Source organism: Lynx canadensis, chromosome B3 (assembly GCF_007474595.2).
Source record: "Lynx canadensis isolate LIC74 chromosome B3, mLynCan4.pri.v2, whole genome shotgun sequence".
Taxonomy (NCBI): domain Eukaryota; kingdom Metazoa; phylum Chordata; class Mammalia; order Carnivora; family Felidae; genus Lynx; species Lynx canadensis.
In genome coordinates, this window is record NC_044308.2 from 29690958 (window position 1) to 29704237 (window position 13280).

The 13280-nt window shown below is 54.3% G+C and overlaps 1 protein-coding gene across 3 annotated transcripts in view; it reads left to right on the top strand.

The window, feature by feature from the left end:
- Window positions 1–13280, top strand: part of PSTPIP1 (proline-serine-threonine phosphatase interacting protein 1) — a 46959-nt gene that overhangs the window by 12544 nt on the left and 21135 nt on the right. Inside the window, exons 2-3 of one of the 3 annotated variants that reach the window (XM_030317628.1) lie at window positions 7603–7703; window positions 8051–8125. In XM_030317628.1, the coding sequence (XP_030173488.1) occupies window positions 7603–7703; window positions 8051–8125 (176 nt within the window). Of the gene's footprint in view, window positions 1–7602; window positions 7704–8050; window positions 8126–13280 lie in introns of those variants that run through there. The other 2 variants (XM_030317630.1, XM_030317629.1) reach the window with 2 other exon arrangements.

Here is a 13280-nt window from a genome sequence, read left to right on the forward strand (position 1 = left end):
CTTTTTTATAAATTTATTTATTTAAGTTTATTTATTTTGAAAGGGAGAGAGAGAATCCCAAGCAGGCTCTGCACTGTTAACGCAGAGCCCGATGCGGGGCTTGAACCCATAAACCGTGAGATCGTGATCTAAACCAAGGTCTAGAGATGCTTAATCAGCTGAGCCACCCATATGCCTCTGGAAACTCATGTCTAATCTCAAGCTCCTGTCAGCCTAGCTGACCCCAGTGTAGCTCATCTAACCACATTCAACGTGCTTTTGTTCTTTTAAAAATAAAAGTCCACCTTTACCTTCTTGAATCTCTCCCTCTGATACCTACCCTGGGCCATCTTAGAAAAACTATAAATCACCCCACATTTATCTGCTTATGCATGGACCCCTTAATCCTTGGGCCAGGGACACTTAGACCCAGCTGAGACCACTCTGCAGAATCCCTAACCTGCTTACAGACCCCTGTGACAGGGTGCTCTCCACCTGGTGAAGCAGCATACCCTGTGTAGCCATGTTTGGGATCACTTGGGCTTTTGGGAAGCCCTTGTGCTGATCTGGAGTCGGCCTCCCTCTCTCTATCTCCATGAGTCCTGGCTTGGGCCTCTGGGGACACCAGCCACAGACACTCCTTCTGTTCCTGATAGCCCCACAAAGGTCTGCAGGTGACAGTGTTCCTCACCAATTCCCCAAGGGCCTTGGCTTGGGACCCTGTCTTTACCCACCTGCCACCTGCTTTACAACAGGTACACAACTAGCTTGCTTACTGAAGTCTCTGGTCATCCATCCAACCATCCATCCGTCCAAGCCATACCTGAGCTTTTGGCCCTTTGCCTTCCTCAATTTGCCAACTAAGAATGGTGGAGATTAGCCCCACTGTGAGGAAGTACTGTGGGGCAGTGGAAAGACCCTGGCTACTATTCATTGACTGATCCTCCCTGAGTCTCAGTTTCCTTATCTGTACAATGGGGATGATAATACTGCTTTAAGAAGTAGAGGGGATGGGTCTGTCTGGTTTATATAAAGGTGCTGGGTAATAAATCATTGAAATGCAAGCCAGTGATGTGGTCCCCTCCATGGGGAACCTCAGGAGCCAGCAGTCTTAAAGCCACAGCCTCTCGAGGGCCTCCCTAAGACATTTATTTAGCCCTTGTCCAATGTATTTGCTGTGCAGATTCTGGGCTCTGGGACCCAGCAAGAGAACAGACCCACTTTCTGCCTTCATGGAGCTGCCTTCTGGAGAGTTCAGTGCTCACGTCAGGTTTCCTGTCTTTAGGCTTTGGTTTCTCAGTCCACAGAAGACTGGCAACAGTAAACTGTGGCCAGTAAACTGGCCATGGGAGGCACACTGGCTGCAGAGGTCCCTTCGGTGAAAGTAGTGTGCGAGAGGATAGGACAGTGCGGTGGCACCGTGCCGCCCCTGATGCCTGCTCAGGCCACTGTCTGGGGCTTCTGGGGTGAGAAGAGTGAGTCTAGTCTCCTGTTCTGTCTCCTCTCCTGCTGATAAAAGGTGGTTTTCCACAAAAGGCAGGGGCAGGGGTGTCTGGGTGGTTCAGTCGGTTAAGCCTCTTTGGCTCAGGTCATGATCACATTGTTCGGGGGTTTGAGCCCTGTGTGGCGCTCTGTGATGACAGCTCAGAGCCTGCAGCCTGTTTTGGATTCTGTGTCTCCCTCTGTCTCTGCCCCTCCCCAGCTTACACTCTGTCTTTCTCTGTCTCTCAAAAATAAGTAAACATTCAAAAAAAATATTTTTTTTTAATGGTTGGAGCACCTGGGTGGCTCAGTTGATTGAGCATGTGTCTTTAGCTCAGGTCATGATATCGTGGTTCCTGAATCTGAGCCCTGCATTGGGCTCTCTGCTGTCAGCCTATCAGGGCAGAACCCCCTTCAGATCTTCTGTACCCCTCTCTCTGCCCCTCCCCCACTCGCACTCTTCCAAAAATAAATATTTCTTTTTATTAAAAAAAATTTTTTTTAATGTTTATTTATTATTGAGAGACAGAGCACAAGCAGAGGAGGAGCAGAGAGAGAGGGAGACACAGAACCTGAAGCAGGCTCCAGGCTCCGAGCTGTCAGCAAAGAGCCCGACGCGGGGCTTGAACTCACGAATTGTGAGATCATGACCTGAGCCGAAGTCGGTCGCTTAACCGACTGAGCCACCCAGGTGCCCCAAATATTTCTTTTTTAAAAAAGGATAAAAATAAAGAATGAAGAGCCCATCAACCCAAGAACATGCCAGACATTAGAAACATTTTCAACAAGAATGGTTAACATTTTGCAAAATGTTTTTTGAGCCCAGTAAGGTGCAAGCTGGCAACTTAACTTTTCTTTCTTCCACCTTCTAAAGCCACTGTTAGCTTTCCCTTCCCCATGCCTGGGCATGTGTTAGAGCTTTTCTAGTCCTTTTCTAGTCTCAGTATAACTCACTCCAGCTCTATCTCATGTCACAAGTTCACTGTCTTGCTCAGTTGAACACTCCACATTGGGAGCCTACGATGGGGAAGAAGAGGGTTCGTTTCTTCATTTGCTGTGTTCTACCCATACCCACTGCTGGCTACTTCTGTTGTCTCCGCAGCTGTGGTGAGGTGTGGGCTCAGTGACTCTAAAGGGGTGAAGGGTGGTAGCTGGCAATGGCCCAGCAGGTGGCAGATTTCCGCAGGCCAGCTCTTGCTCTCCTGGGTACTTTGGCTGGTTCCTCGGTGTCCCCATTCCCCCACCGAGTCTCCCCCTGTTCTGCTGCCTGCACCTGTCCACTTCTGACCCCTCTTAGTTGCACCCAGCAGTCCCCTCCACACAGCCCCTTGCGGTGGCTCCTTCCTCTCTGTCAGCAAGGTCTCATGGGCAGAAAGTCACAAGATGGCTCTTCCCAGCTACCTTCCACAGCCTCTACTTGGTCCCCAGAAAAATATCAGTGCTAATTCCTGGACAGGCCAACCCTCTCACCCTGCTGTCTGTTGGGGGTGGCACCAGGCTGGCAGGCAGGGACAGGGCAGGGCCTGGGGAGCTACAACTTGCGGAGCAGCTGCTGAGCTTGGGGAACTGCAGAGAGGCAAGAGATTGAGAGGGTAAGAGCCAAGATCTTGCCCTGGGAGAGCTGGGTTCAAATCCGGGCTGTGTCCTGCAGGCTCCGGGCAAGTTAGGTGAACTCCCTGGGTTCCATTTTCCTCACCTGTAAAATGTGGGTAATAATCCTTAGCCTCATACCCTACCTAGGGCATGCTCTGATCTCTGTTCACCATTCTCACCTTTGCATATTATTTCATTGGCTTCTCAGATCAACCATAAGTGGTGGGAACTGTTGGGCCCACTTTACTGGACCAGAGGTGTGAACTGACAGCTAGTCTGCTGATGTCTGTACAGTCTCTCAGACCAGGCCTGGGCACCTTCCCTGACTGTGTAGGTCTGCCTGATGGGGCTGTGCCCTAGAGGGGAGAGGTTGGTCTCTTCCCACTTCCTTCATGAGGAAACCAAGTCCCACAAAGGGAAATGGCATGCTCAGGCCCTGGTCTCTGTGGCCTAGCCCCTGCAACCACCAAGAGTGCTATGGGTAGGGGCACCTGGGTGGCTTAATCGGTTAAGCGTCTGACTTAGGCTCATGTCATGATCTCACGGTTCGTGAGTTCGAGCCCCGCATTGGGCTCTCTGCTGACAGAGGAGCCAGCTTCAGATCCTTTGCCCCACCTCTCTCTGCCCCTCACCCACTCTCTTTCTCTCTCTCTCAAAAATAAATAAAACATTTAAAAAGGAAAAAGGCGATGTGGGTAGGAAAAGGGTGAAGTCATGGTGGGTACAAAGGCTGTTTTTCTATCCACCCAAGTGGGAGCATGGCAGGGCCCAGCCCAGAGCACAGGCCTGGACAATGGCTGTCACCTAGACCCACCTAGAGAAGGAAGCAGATGGGCTGTCCCCGGGTAGAACAGAGCACCCAGGCCTTCCCCACACTGCCTTGAGGCTGAGGCACAGATATGATTCCACTTGCTCAGAGCTTTCCTGAGCATTCCTTTTAGAGCCTTGGGAGACATCTTTCAGCCCTGATCTGGCTCCTCTGTGGGGAAAGGGAGGCCCAGAGTAGCCACACAAATGTGATGGCAAGTCCCCACATCTGGCTTGTGCAGGCCTCCCAAAGGAGGGGACAGTACCTTCTCACCACCTGGCGTCATACCCCGGAGTGGCTTGCTGTAGGTGCCACTTGGTGGGGATGGGGCATGGCTTCTGGCCACTTGCTGGTTCTTAGTGTGCACATCTGCAGAGCCCACGTGGCCCTTCTCCAGGGAAGAGTTTCTCTGACCTAGCCTGGGCACAGAGCTGGTCTCTGTGAATCCATGGTAACTGAATGATAGCCCAAAATACAGCTTTGATTTAAGCTGGAAAGAATTTGAGTAATCATTTTCCAAAGTTATTTTTTAAAACTAGTTTTTGATGTTTCAACATGAAAAACAGTGCTGGACTATCTATTGAATGACTGGTGTAGGTATGTGGGCTTGGGGACAGGCTGACCTAGATTCATATTCCAGATTCTGACCGTTACCATTTGGGTGATCTTGGGTAGTCATCTCCCCCCTTGGGGCATCTTCCTTACCGTCCTAACCACCCTGGGTGTGTGGCGTTTTCAATGAGAAAACCCCTGTGATGTTCACAGTGCACTGTGTGGCCGGTAGACTTCACCACGATCAAGGCCATGGGTGGGTTTCAGGCAACAGAGGCTGTGAGTAGATGGAAGGAGGTGAATGGCCCTGCCTGGTGGCTTCTGCATTGTGGAAATGTCAGCCGGTACAGGAGGGGGGCTGACATGGAGCCCTTGGTACTCACAGGGTGGAACTGGGTGGGTGCTGGGAAGGAAGGCCAGGGTGGGTCCTGGCAGGGGTGACTGTGTGGCTGGGCCCGGGCCTGTGAACTTGCAGAACTGATTGATTATCTAACTGAATGATTGGTTCATTCGTTTCCTCAATAGCAGTCTGAGCAGGACTCTGCCCAGCTCTGAATAATGAGTCAGAACCCACTCCCTGGAGGAGGTGGTAGAGTAGGGGCTAAGGAGGAGGATGCAGGCTGGGGGAAGGGGAGCAGTGCTGAGAAGGAGCAGCCCTGGGGGAACCAAGCACTTCCTCGGAACAATCTAGTCACTTGCGACAGTGGCTCACTTGGCCACAGCCACTGCTAGCACCACTGTGGCTCTGAGCAAAGGCTAGACAAGATTCTTGAGCCTACAGCGTTCTGGGGACTTGAGCTCCTGGGGACCCAGCCTGAAGGGCCTTGCTACCTTCTGCATCCTACAGAATGGCCAGTGTAGGTTTGGTTTTGCTTCTTTCCACTCCGGGAGTCTCAGTAAGGACGGAGGGGCTTCCCTGGAGAGTTGGGGTCGGGCAGGGGCCTAGGAGGGAAGAACAGAGCAACCTGCTGTGGTGGGGTGTGGGGCAGGGTACAGAGTCTGCCAGCTCTGCCCTCTCTCCCAGAGGCTTCATGGAGAGTGACAGGGCCCCTGCAAGTCCACATCCTTGTCCTGCATCTGCCTGTGTTTCCTGAGGTAGGTCCTTCCCTTCTCTGGCCCTCAGTTTCCCTGGGACTGGGGGGCACTGGACAAGATGCTTCCCAGTTTGGTGGTCTGTGGAATTCAGTCTTGAGTGGTGGTGTCCAGCTCAGAGTGCCTCCCTCGTGGGGAGGGGGAGAAGGCAGGAGGCTGAGGCTCCAGATTCCTTTTCCTCCCCGGCTGTCGTAGCCTTCTGCCAGGGGCGTTTGGAGGGAGAGCAGAGGCTGAGAGGTGGGAAACCAGGGTCTGCTGACCAGTTAGTGGGCAAGTGGCCACTCACAAAAACCACAGAAATGAAAGCCTGGCCCAACCACACCAGCCTGGGGGCTGATGCCTGATCCAGGACAGGCTGGCAGGGGTTAGTTAGGGGGACAACTTCCTTCCCCTGGGGCCCCAAATAGCCAGCCAGAGCCCAGGCACACTGCTTGAGATCCAGTCAGCAGCTGAGTTTGGGCCTCAGGGATTTCTAGGGATGCTTATGGAGGAGGGAATAAGTTTGGGGTCGTAGGTGAGCTATAGGCCTGGAGATTCCACTATTCTGAGTTTGCTGAGGGTGGCTGGGCCTGGCACAGGGCCAGTTGGGACAATTTGTGGAATTTCTGCCCTTTCTACCATGTCTATTCTACTTAGACCTGGAAGAACAGCACCTTCTCTCCCAGAACCTGGCTCAAATGCCTCTTCCTGTGGGAAGCTCTCCTTGATTTAGACTCCTCTCCTGACTTTCTCTACATGCCCATACACAGCATTTGAGGAAAGACATGGGGCAGGGAAAGGTGCACCATCAGCTCTTGACTCTAAGATGGACTAGACTTACCTCCCCCAAGGTGTGGCCTTGGGAAAGCCCCACTGATTTGCTGAGGTCTGACATGGGGCTATGGTGTGTGCACTCAGGAGAGCAGGGACCCTTTCTCCAGTCTCTGAGGCTTTTGGGGGTCCATGGGGATGGAAAAGAAGACAGACTAGGTGCTGAATCTCAGGGATTGCCTCAATTTACAGTTGCCTGGCCAAGCATCCTGGGGGGCGGTCCTTCCCCAAGACTGGATGTGGGGGCCAGGCTCAGGTAAGAAATACACACAGAAGCCCCTGCTCTCAGCGTAATGTTTCACTACTTTCTCTTAGGATCAATCTCCCTCCTCTGTCAATCAGCCACGTGTGCAGCCTGGCCCCAAGACCCACTCCCTAGACCGACTCTTATAGTTCTTGACTATGAGGACTAAGTCCAGCACCAGCAGCTCAGAATGCATTCCAAGGGTGAGAAAGGAGAATCAGATTGGTCAGGAGCCCTGGGACAGGCTGAGAAAGTGCCAGGCAGCAGAGGGGCAGTCGTATCCAGGAGAACTCTCCCAAATGCCCCTCTCCCCACTGTCCTGTTTCAGGGCTGGCCCTAAGGTGCTAAGCATGTGTCAGGTGTCCTGGGTGTGTTAGGATGTGCCTGCATCCTGATGCAAGTCACTCTCGATGCCCACCTTGCCAGGTGGGTACAAGACGGTTATGGGAGCCCACACAGAGCCTGGCGTGGCATCTGGCGCACAGTTGTTGATGGAGACACGATTGGTGCAGTTTTTCGCAGAGGCTGTGCGGTGTAGAGGCAGACAGCACGGACTCCAGCCTGACAGCCTGGGTCCAACGCCAGGCCTACCGCTGCCAAGCTGTGTCACTATGGGCACACCGTACCCATCCGTGCCTCAGTGTTCTCACTTGGACAACCGAGATAATAGGGTTATTGGGAATGTGACAGAAACGGGCCCTGCTGGGCACCCTACGGGGTTGTCATTACCAGGCCTTGGAGCCGGCCCTCCCCGTGGCCATCTTGTATGAAGCTGATGTGTCCCAGACTGTGAGCGCCATGGTGCGTAGGGCTCACACACCTGGCACCCCCACAGACAGGGGCCCCGCGGTGCGAAACCACATCCTGAAGCCCAAGAGCTCGTCTTTGAGTGGGAGAATGGAGGCAGACAGGCAGGGCAGGCCCCAGACGCTGGACACAGACTTTTCCTGGATGTCAGCGGAGTCCTTGCCAGGACCCCCAACTCAGTGCCCCTCCCAACCCACACAGCGGCACTCACGCGTCCCTCTGTCTCGTGTTCCAGTGCAGGGACTTCACGGCCCACACAGGCTATGAGGTGCTGCTGCAGCGGCTGCTCGACGGCAGGAAGATGTGCAAGGACGTGGAGGAGCTGCTGAGGCAGAGGTGAGCCAGTCACTGGGCGAGGGCCGGCAGGGCGTGGGCTGTCCTCCTGGCTCTGTGGGAACAGACAGCCCGGCCACCCTGCTGTTGGAAGTGTGACTCTCCTGGTTTTCCCAGCCAGGGCCTCCCCTCATGAGCAAATGATCTGATGTCCCCTCAGATGTGCGGGTATTTGGCCCAACATGTATTTGGAAGGAGGGCTGGGAGCCAAACTTTGTCAAGGAGGGCCTGCAGGCTCAGCCTGCCCCAAGAGGCTGAGTGAGTGGACCCTCAGCTTCCACCACTTAGATATCTAAGGGAGCCGCAGCCAGCAGAAGTAGAGGGACAGTGACCACACTTTGTTCTTGCAGGGCCCAAGCAGAGGAGAGGTATGGGAAGGAGCTGGTGCAGATCGCCCGGAAGGCAGGCGGCCAGACAGAGATCAAGTAAGAGGCCCCGTGCCCTGGGCTCCCTCCTCCTTGTCCAGGCACTTCTGGGCCCTTGGATGGGGTTTAGGACTTCCTGGCTTGGGGTGGACCTGGGAGGACCTGGAAGGGTCTGGATGGCTCCAGGGCGGAGATGCCTGGAGGACAAGTCTCTTGGCTTACAGGGCATTCTGGGTGAGGTCAGGTTCTGTGTAGGGGAGAACACCCTGCTGTCTCAGTGCCGAGAAGACTCTGGGCTGGGGGCAGAGACTGTCCTCAGGGGTTTGTAGCACAGCCAGCGGCACCCGGACAGCCTCCACCCAAGTCCTGAGAGCCCTGAGGGCCAGGTGACGGGCCCTCCACTGGTTGCTCAAGCCCCGCTGTGGCCTTGGCTTAGCCTGGGCTTCAAGGGGACAGGTGTGGCCAGAGACAGTGGCGGGAGGGGATACACCTGGGTTCCAGAGACATCTCATCATCCAACAGTTGTGGGATCTCAGGCTGGCCACTGACACTCTCTGTGCCTCCATTTCCTCAACAGTGAGCAGAATAATAATACAACCTTCATCAAAGGATTAATAGAGCCGGGTTCAGGCCCGGCTCAAAGGGGAGACAATAGGAGCAGTTCTGCTGTGAAGCAGGGGTCTTCTCCAGCCCCGAGGCCTGGGTCCCAGTGTGCAGACTGGGGGATAGGGAGGCAGTAGAGAGAGCAGGATGATTTGAGAGCCCCTGAGGGACTTTCTAACAGTAAGTCTTGTGGCTGCCTTGTGAAGATGTGGAGTCTCCCCCTGGGTGAGCACCTCCTACCCAGGAGCCCCACCTATGGGGTCTGCAGCTGCCATAGCAACCCCTTGGAGGTCAAGCCTATGAGTATCTGGCTCTGCACAAGGGGAGTGACCCGAAAGGCTGTCAGCTCCAAAACTTGGAACGAACCCAGGTTCCCTCATTTTGAGCCTTGAACATACAACACTTTCTGGGTCTTCTAAAGATATGTGGGACCATGCCTGGTTTCTGCTTCCAAACTGGAGCCAGAGAGAACACAGGAAGAGCTGGAGGAAGGTTTAAAAGTGGTGTGAGCCAGGGGAGATTAATGCTCAATGCCCAAAGGTTTGTGCTTTGGACCAGAAAGCACGAACACAGCCCTAGAAGTAAGAATGCATGAGGTCTAGTCCCCACCTGGCCTTTATGAGCTATGTGACTGTGGGCAATTTGAGTTTGGTTCTCATTTGCCCATTCTAGTGGGCTGTTTACCGATAAACAGGACAGGGCTGGGGTTAGATGCAGGCTGGGTGCAGAGGAGGGCTCAGGGCATGGTAAGGAATGAATGAAAGTCTGATGTAACCCTTCTTTGTCTTCCCTGGGGAAGGGGAGCTGAGGGAGTACGACCCAGGAGGCATCCCTTTCTGCTTCCTGGCCACCCAAGCCAGATGGGAAAGGTCACCTCTTCTGGGGGTTGGATAGAGAGGGTGTTCCGGGCAGGGCCATGACAGGAGACCAGGCTGTAGGGCACACTCATACTCAGAAGCCTGTGAGTCACTGGGGACTTAAACAGAGAAGGAGAAGCCACTGAAAAAGAGAACGAAATGGAAGGGGAGCCAGGTGGACTGCGGGAAATGCAGGAGGTACACAGTATCTTGCCCCATTGTAGGACTAAGAAGTGGCCAGGGGAACGCTCTAGGTGGTCCTGATCCCCTGCATGGCTGTAAGAGGCCAAGTGGGGCTAGGTCTGCCCTGCCCCATGTACTGTGTGGCAGTGGGGTGGTCGCTACACCTCGCTGACTCCTGGGCTGGGCTGTGAAAGAGGAGTCGCCCCCAGGAGCTGCTCTGGAGTCACGATGTCAAGCAGAAAGTACCAGGCCATGGCAATGCTCAATAAACAGTGGGGTTCTTTATGGTCTTACCGGCCCCTGTGTAGGTCAGATAAGTTGGGCTCACCCTATTTAGTTTAGGGCTGAGAAGCCTGACTTGGTGGTCTAGACCATTTCCTTTGAGGCCCAGCCCCTCCCTGGCCCAGAAAGCTAGAAGCCAGTATCACTGGAGGGTCAGCCTTCATCTAAGGTGGGAGCATCAGTGGTAGAGTCCCAGCCCAGAGCAAGGGGTAGAGTCAAGGTCTGCCTTGCTGCCCACCAAGGAGGAGCTGGAGCCTAGGCCGGAAACACCAGGCTCCATGGGTCAGTCTGCCCAGCAGCAGGAAAGGCAGAAATAAAACCCACATCCCTGTGCACAGGGATGTGCACAGAGCAGGCGGGGGTGGTGGGGGAGAGCCAGCAGGGCCCCAAGCTCACCATTAGGCTCCGATGGTCAGAACAGGGTGGACTGGGGAGGGCACCTCCTGGGAGAGACAGAGACAGAGGGGAGATGTCAGAGACCTTGCTGAAGGTGGGCAAGGTCAGGACACATTCAGAGCCAGTGGGTGACAGGGGCAGGAGCTGAATCCATCTCAGTTCACCTGCTGCCTCCCTCAGAGTCATGCCCTATGCAGCTCCCAGCTCAGCTGACTGCACATACTAGGTGCTCAATAAGTGTTGCTATTGAGCCATGTGGCATGTACAAGGATTAGTAAGACTCTTCAGTCATTCCTTTCTTTAACTGGGGACCAAGCATCCATCACCCATCCATTTATTCAGCAAGCATTCATGGAGCACCTACTATGTGTCATGCCCTATGCTGGGTTAGGAGGATTCAAGAATTTAAAAATAATGTAAAATAAATGGTCCTACCACCCTGAAGCCAGACTCGAACACACTGAGCGGAACCTTCCCAATCCTTTGCATTAGAGCCTCCCTTTAGGGCCTTCTCATGCCCTACGTCCTCTAGGAGGTCCTCCCAGACACTCAGCTTTGTGTGACTGTTAGAGTCTTGGATTAGACCAGGTCACCCTGTCCCCTACCAACCTGGAGGGCTCTTTGTGGGGAGAGTGAAGGGTGGCCATGACAACATGGGTCACCTCCTTGTTTTCATGGAGACTTGTGGGGGCTGTGTTTGAGGTTTGCACCTGGGAATGGCCTGCTATTCAGCATGGGGCTGGCGGCTCATCCGCTAGGGCCCATCCCCTGGTAGGGTGGAGCTCCCAGCCTCCCCACGGCCAGCCCTCCTGGGTCCCGTGAGATGCTCATTCTTAGCTCTATGGAGGGCAAGTAGAGGGCTGGGGGGTGCACAGGCTGGGCAGGAGCAAGTGGGGAGAACAAAAGCTGGGGGGTTACGTGACCCCAGAAGAAGCCCAGTGAGAGCAAAGACAGCAGAGTGGGCCAGTCTCCCTGACCTCTGCTGCCAGAAGATGCTGCATTTCTGCGTTATCCTCTGACCTCAGCCTGGCCGGAAACCTCTCTCAGGCCTGGAGGCTCAGCCATATACATTAAAGGGAGGTTCCCCCCATCGTTAAATAATTTCTAACATTCACCTCCTTCACACACGGACTCAGCAAACACCTCCTGGGCAGGGGCAATGGAGAACACACATATGAGACCCAGTCCCCAAACTAAGGGATCCCCACAAGCCCTCTCAATGCATTTTAAAGACCTTGTTCAATGAGTGAAGGGCTTATCCATTGATATCCATTATCCAAGCTTATCCAAGCTTAAACTCCATGTCCTTCTCTGCAGAAAGTTCGCTTGGACTCTCCCTTCCAGCCTCCAGGCCTTTGCTCTGCTGGTTGCTCTCATTTCTCCCCTGTCCAGTCCTCATCTTGCCTCGGGTGGGGTGCTGGGGTGCCACGTGCTCCCAGCAGCTGCAGAGGGCAGGCATTCTGGAAATGGAAGGAAATCAAGGCTAAAAGGGCTGCGGCCAACTTCCTGTGAGCCCCTAGGCAGCTACCGCAGGCCAGGATAGCTCCTCAAAGGCTGTGAATTTGAGCCCCCGCCTCACTGTTTGGCCACTGCCTAAAATGCTGTGCTTTTCCTGTCAGAAGCGGTTTTGTTTTTTGTTTTTTTTTTTCATGATCTCTTTTCTGAGCTCAGAAAATGAAGACATGCTGTTGGTGTTAGAGGGAGAGAGGCAGGCCCTGTTCCCATCAGGGGTCCTCTGACACCAGCTCAGTGAGGCCCAGCCTCCAGCACAGAGGTGAGAAGAGTCTGCTCCTGTAAGCTGAGAGGCAGGAGCCTCCTGGCCAGTAGGTGGGCAGGGGTAGGCATGTCTAGGCAGGGGTATGAGGTGGTGGGGAGGATATGGAAGGACATGTTTACACTGGCAATTTAGACCGTGTTTGAGCATGGCATTTCAGGCTCTGTGTCCTGACAGCCAAGTCAAAAAAAGGACAATGGGATGAGTCACACCTGAGGACATTGGTGGCAGATAACACAGGATAGAGGCCTGCATGGGGCCCCGCCCTTACCGTGCGAGAGAGACACAATAGAAGAGAAACTCTAGGAGGTCCTAGTGGCAAGAGGGAGGCAAGCTACAAGACGCCATCTTTTCTGGGTCTCATGGAGCAGAGGAAAACTTCAAATGCTCCCCAAGTCCTTCACAAGATCAGAGATGAAGGCTGTTCTCCAAGGGAGAATTGTGGCTAACCCACAGTGGGCTGCCTCTGGGCCCAAGAACAGTGAAGTACCCCCTCCCCCATAGAACAGAGACTACCTTCTTGAAAGTCTGGGGCCAAGAAAGAGAGGTGGTGTCCTGGGCCCTGTTGTGTGAGTGGAGCTGTAGTGGCTGGAAGATCCCCAGCACCAGGAATGCATGGGGCTGGGCGGGAAGGACCACAGCCCAGAGGTGAGCAGGTAGGGAACATGGAGGGCTCATAGCCTGCAACCCTACCCCACTGTCCCAGGTAGAACGAGGGTGGCCTCATCCGTGCAGCCCCAAGGGGCAGCAAGCTGGCAGACAAACAGGAGCCCAAGATGAGAATGGATTCTGTCACCATCAGGACTGTGCTGGGTGGGAACGGAGAATGTCCACGTGGCAGTGCTATGGACTCAGGGGCTCCCAGAATCCATTCTGGGGGGCAGGGAGGGGTGTAGGGAGAAGGACCAGCTGTCCCAGGAGGTTGTGACTCCTTACCGTCACCCCAGGGCCATGGGCCAAGGAGGGTGGGTCAGGGTAGGTTTGGGATTGAGAAAGGACTTGGTATTTATCAAATATTGAATTTGTTGCCCTGGACTACAAGCCTGGGGACAAGGTGGGGAGGAGAACCAGCCCTTGCCCCTGTTTAGTGGGCTCACAGGTCAGTGCAGGAACAGATACT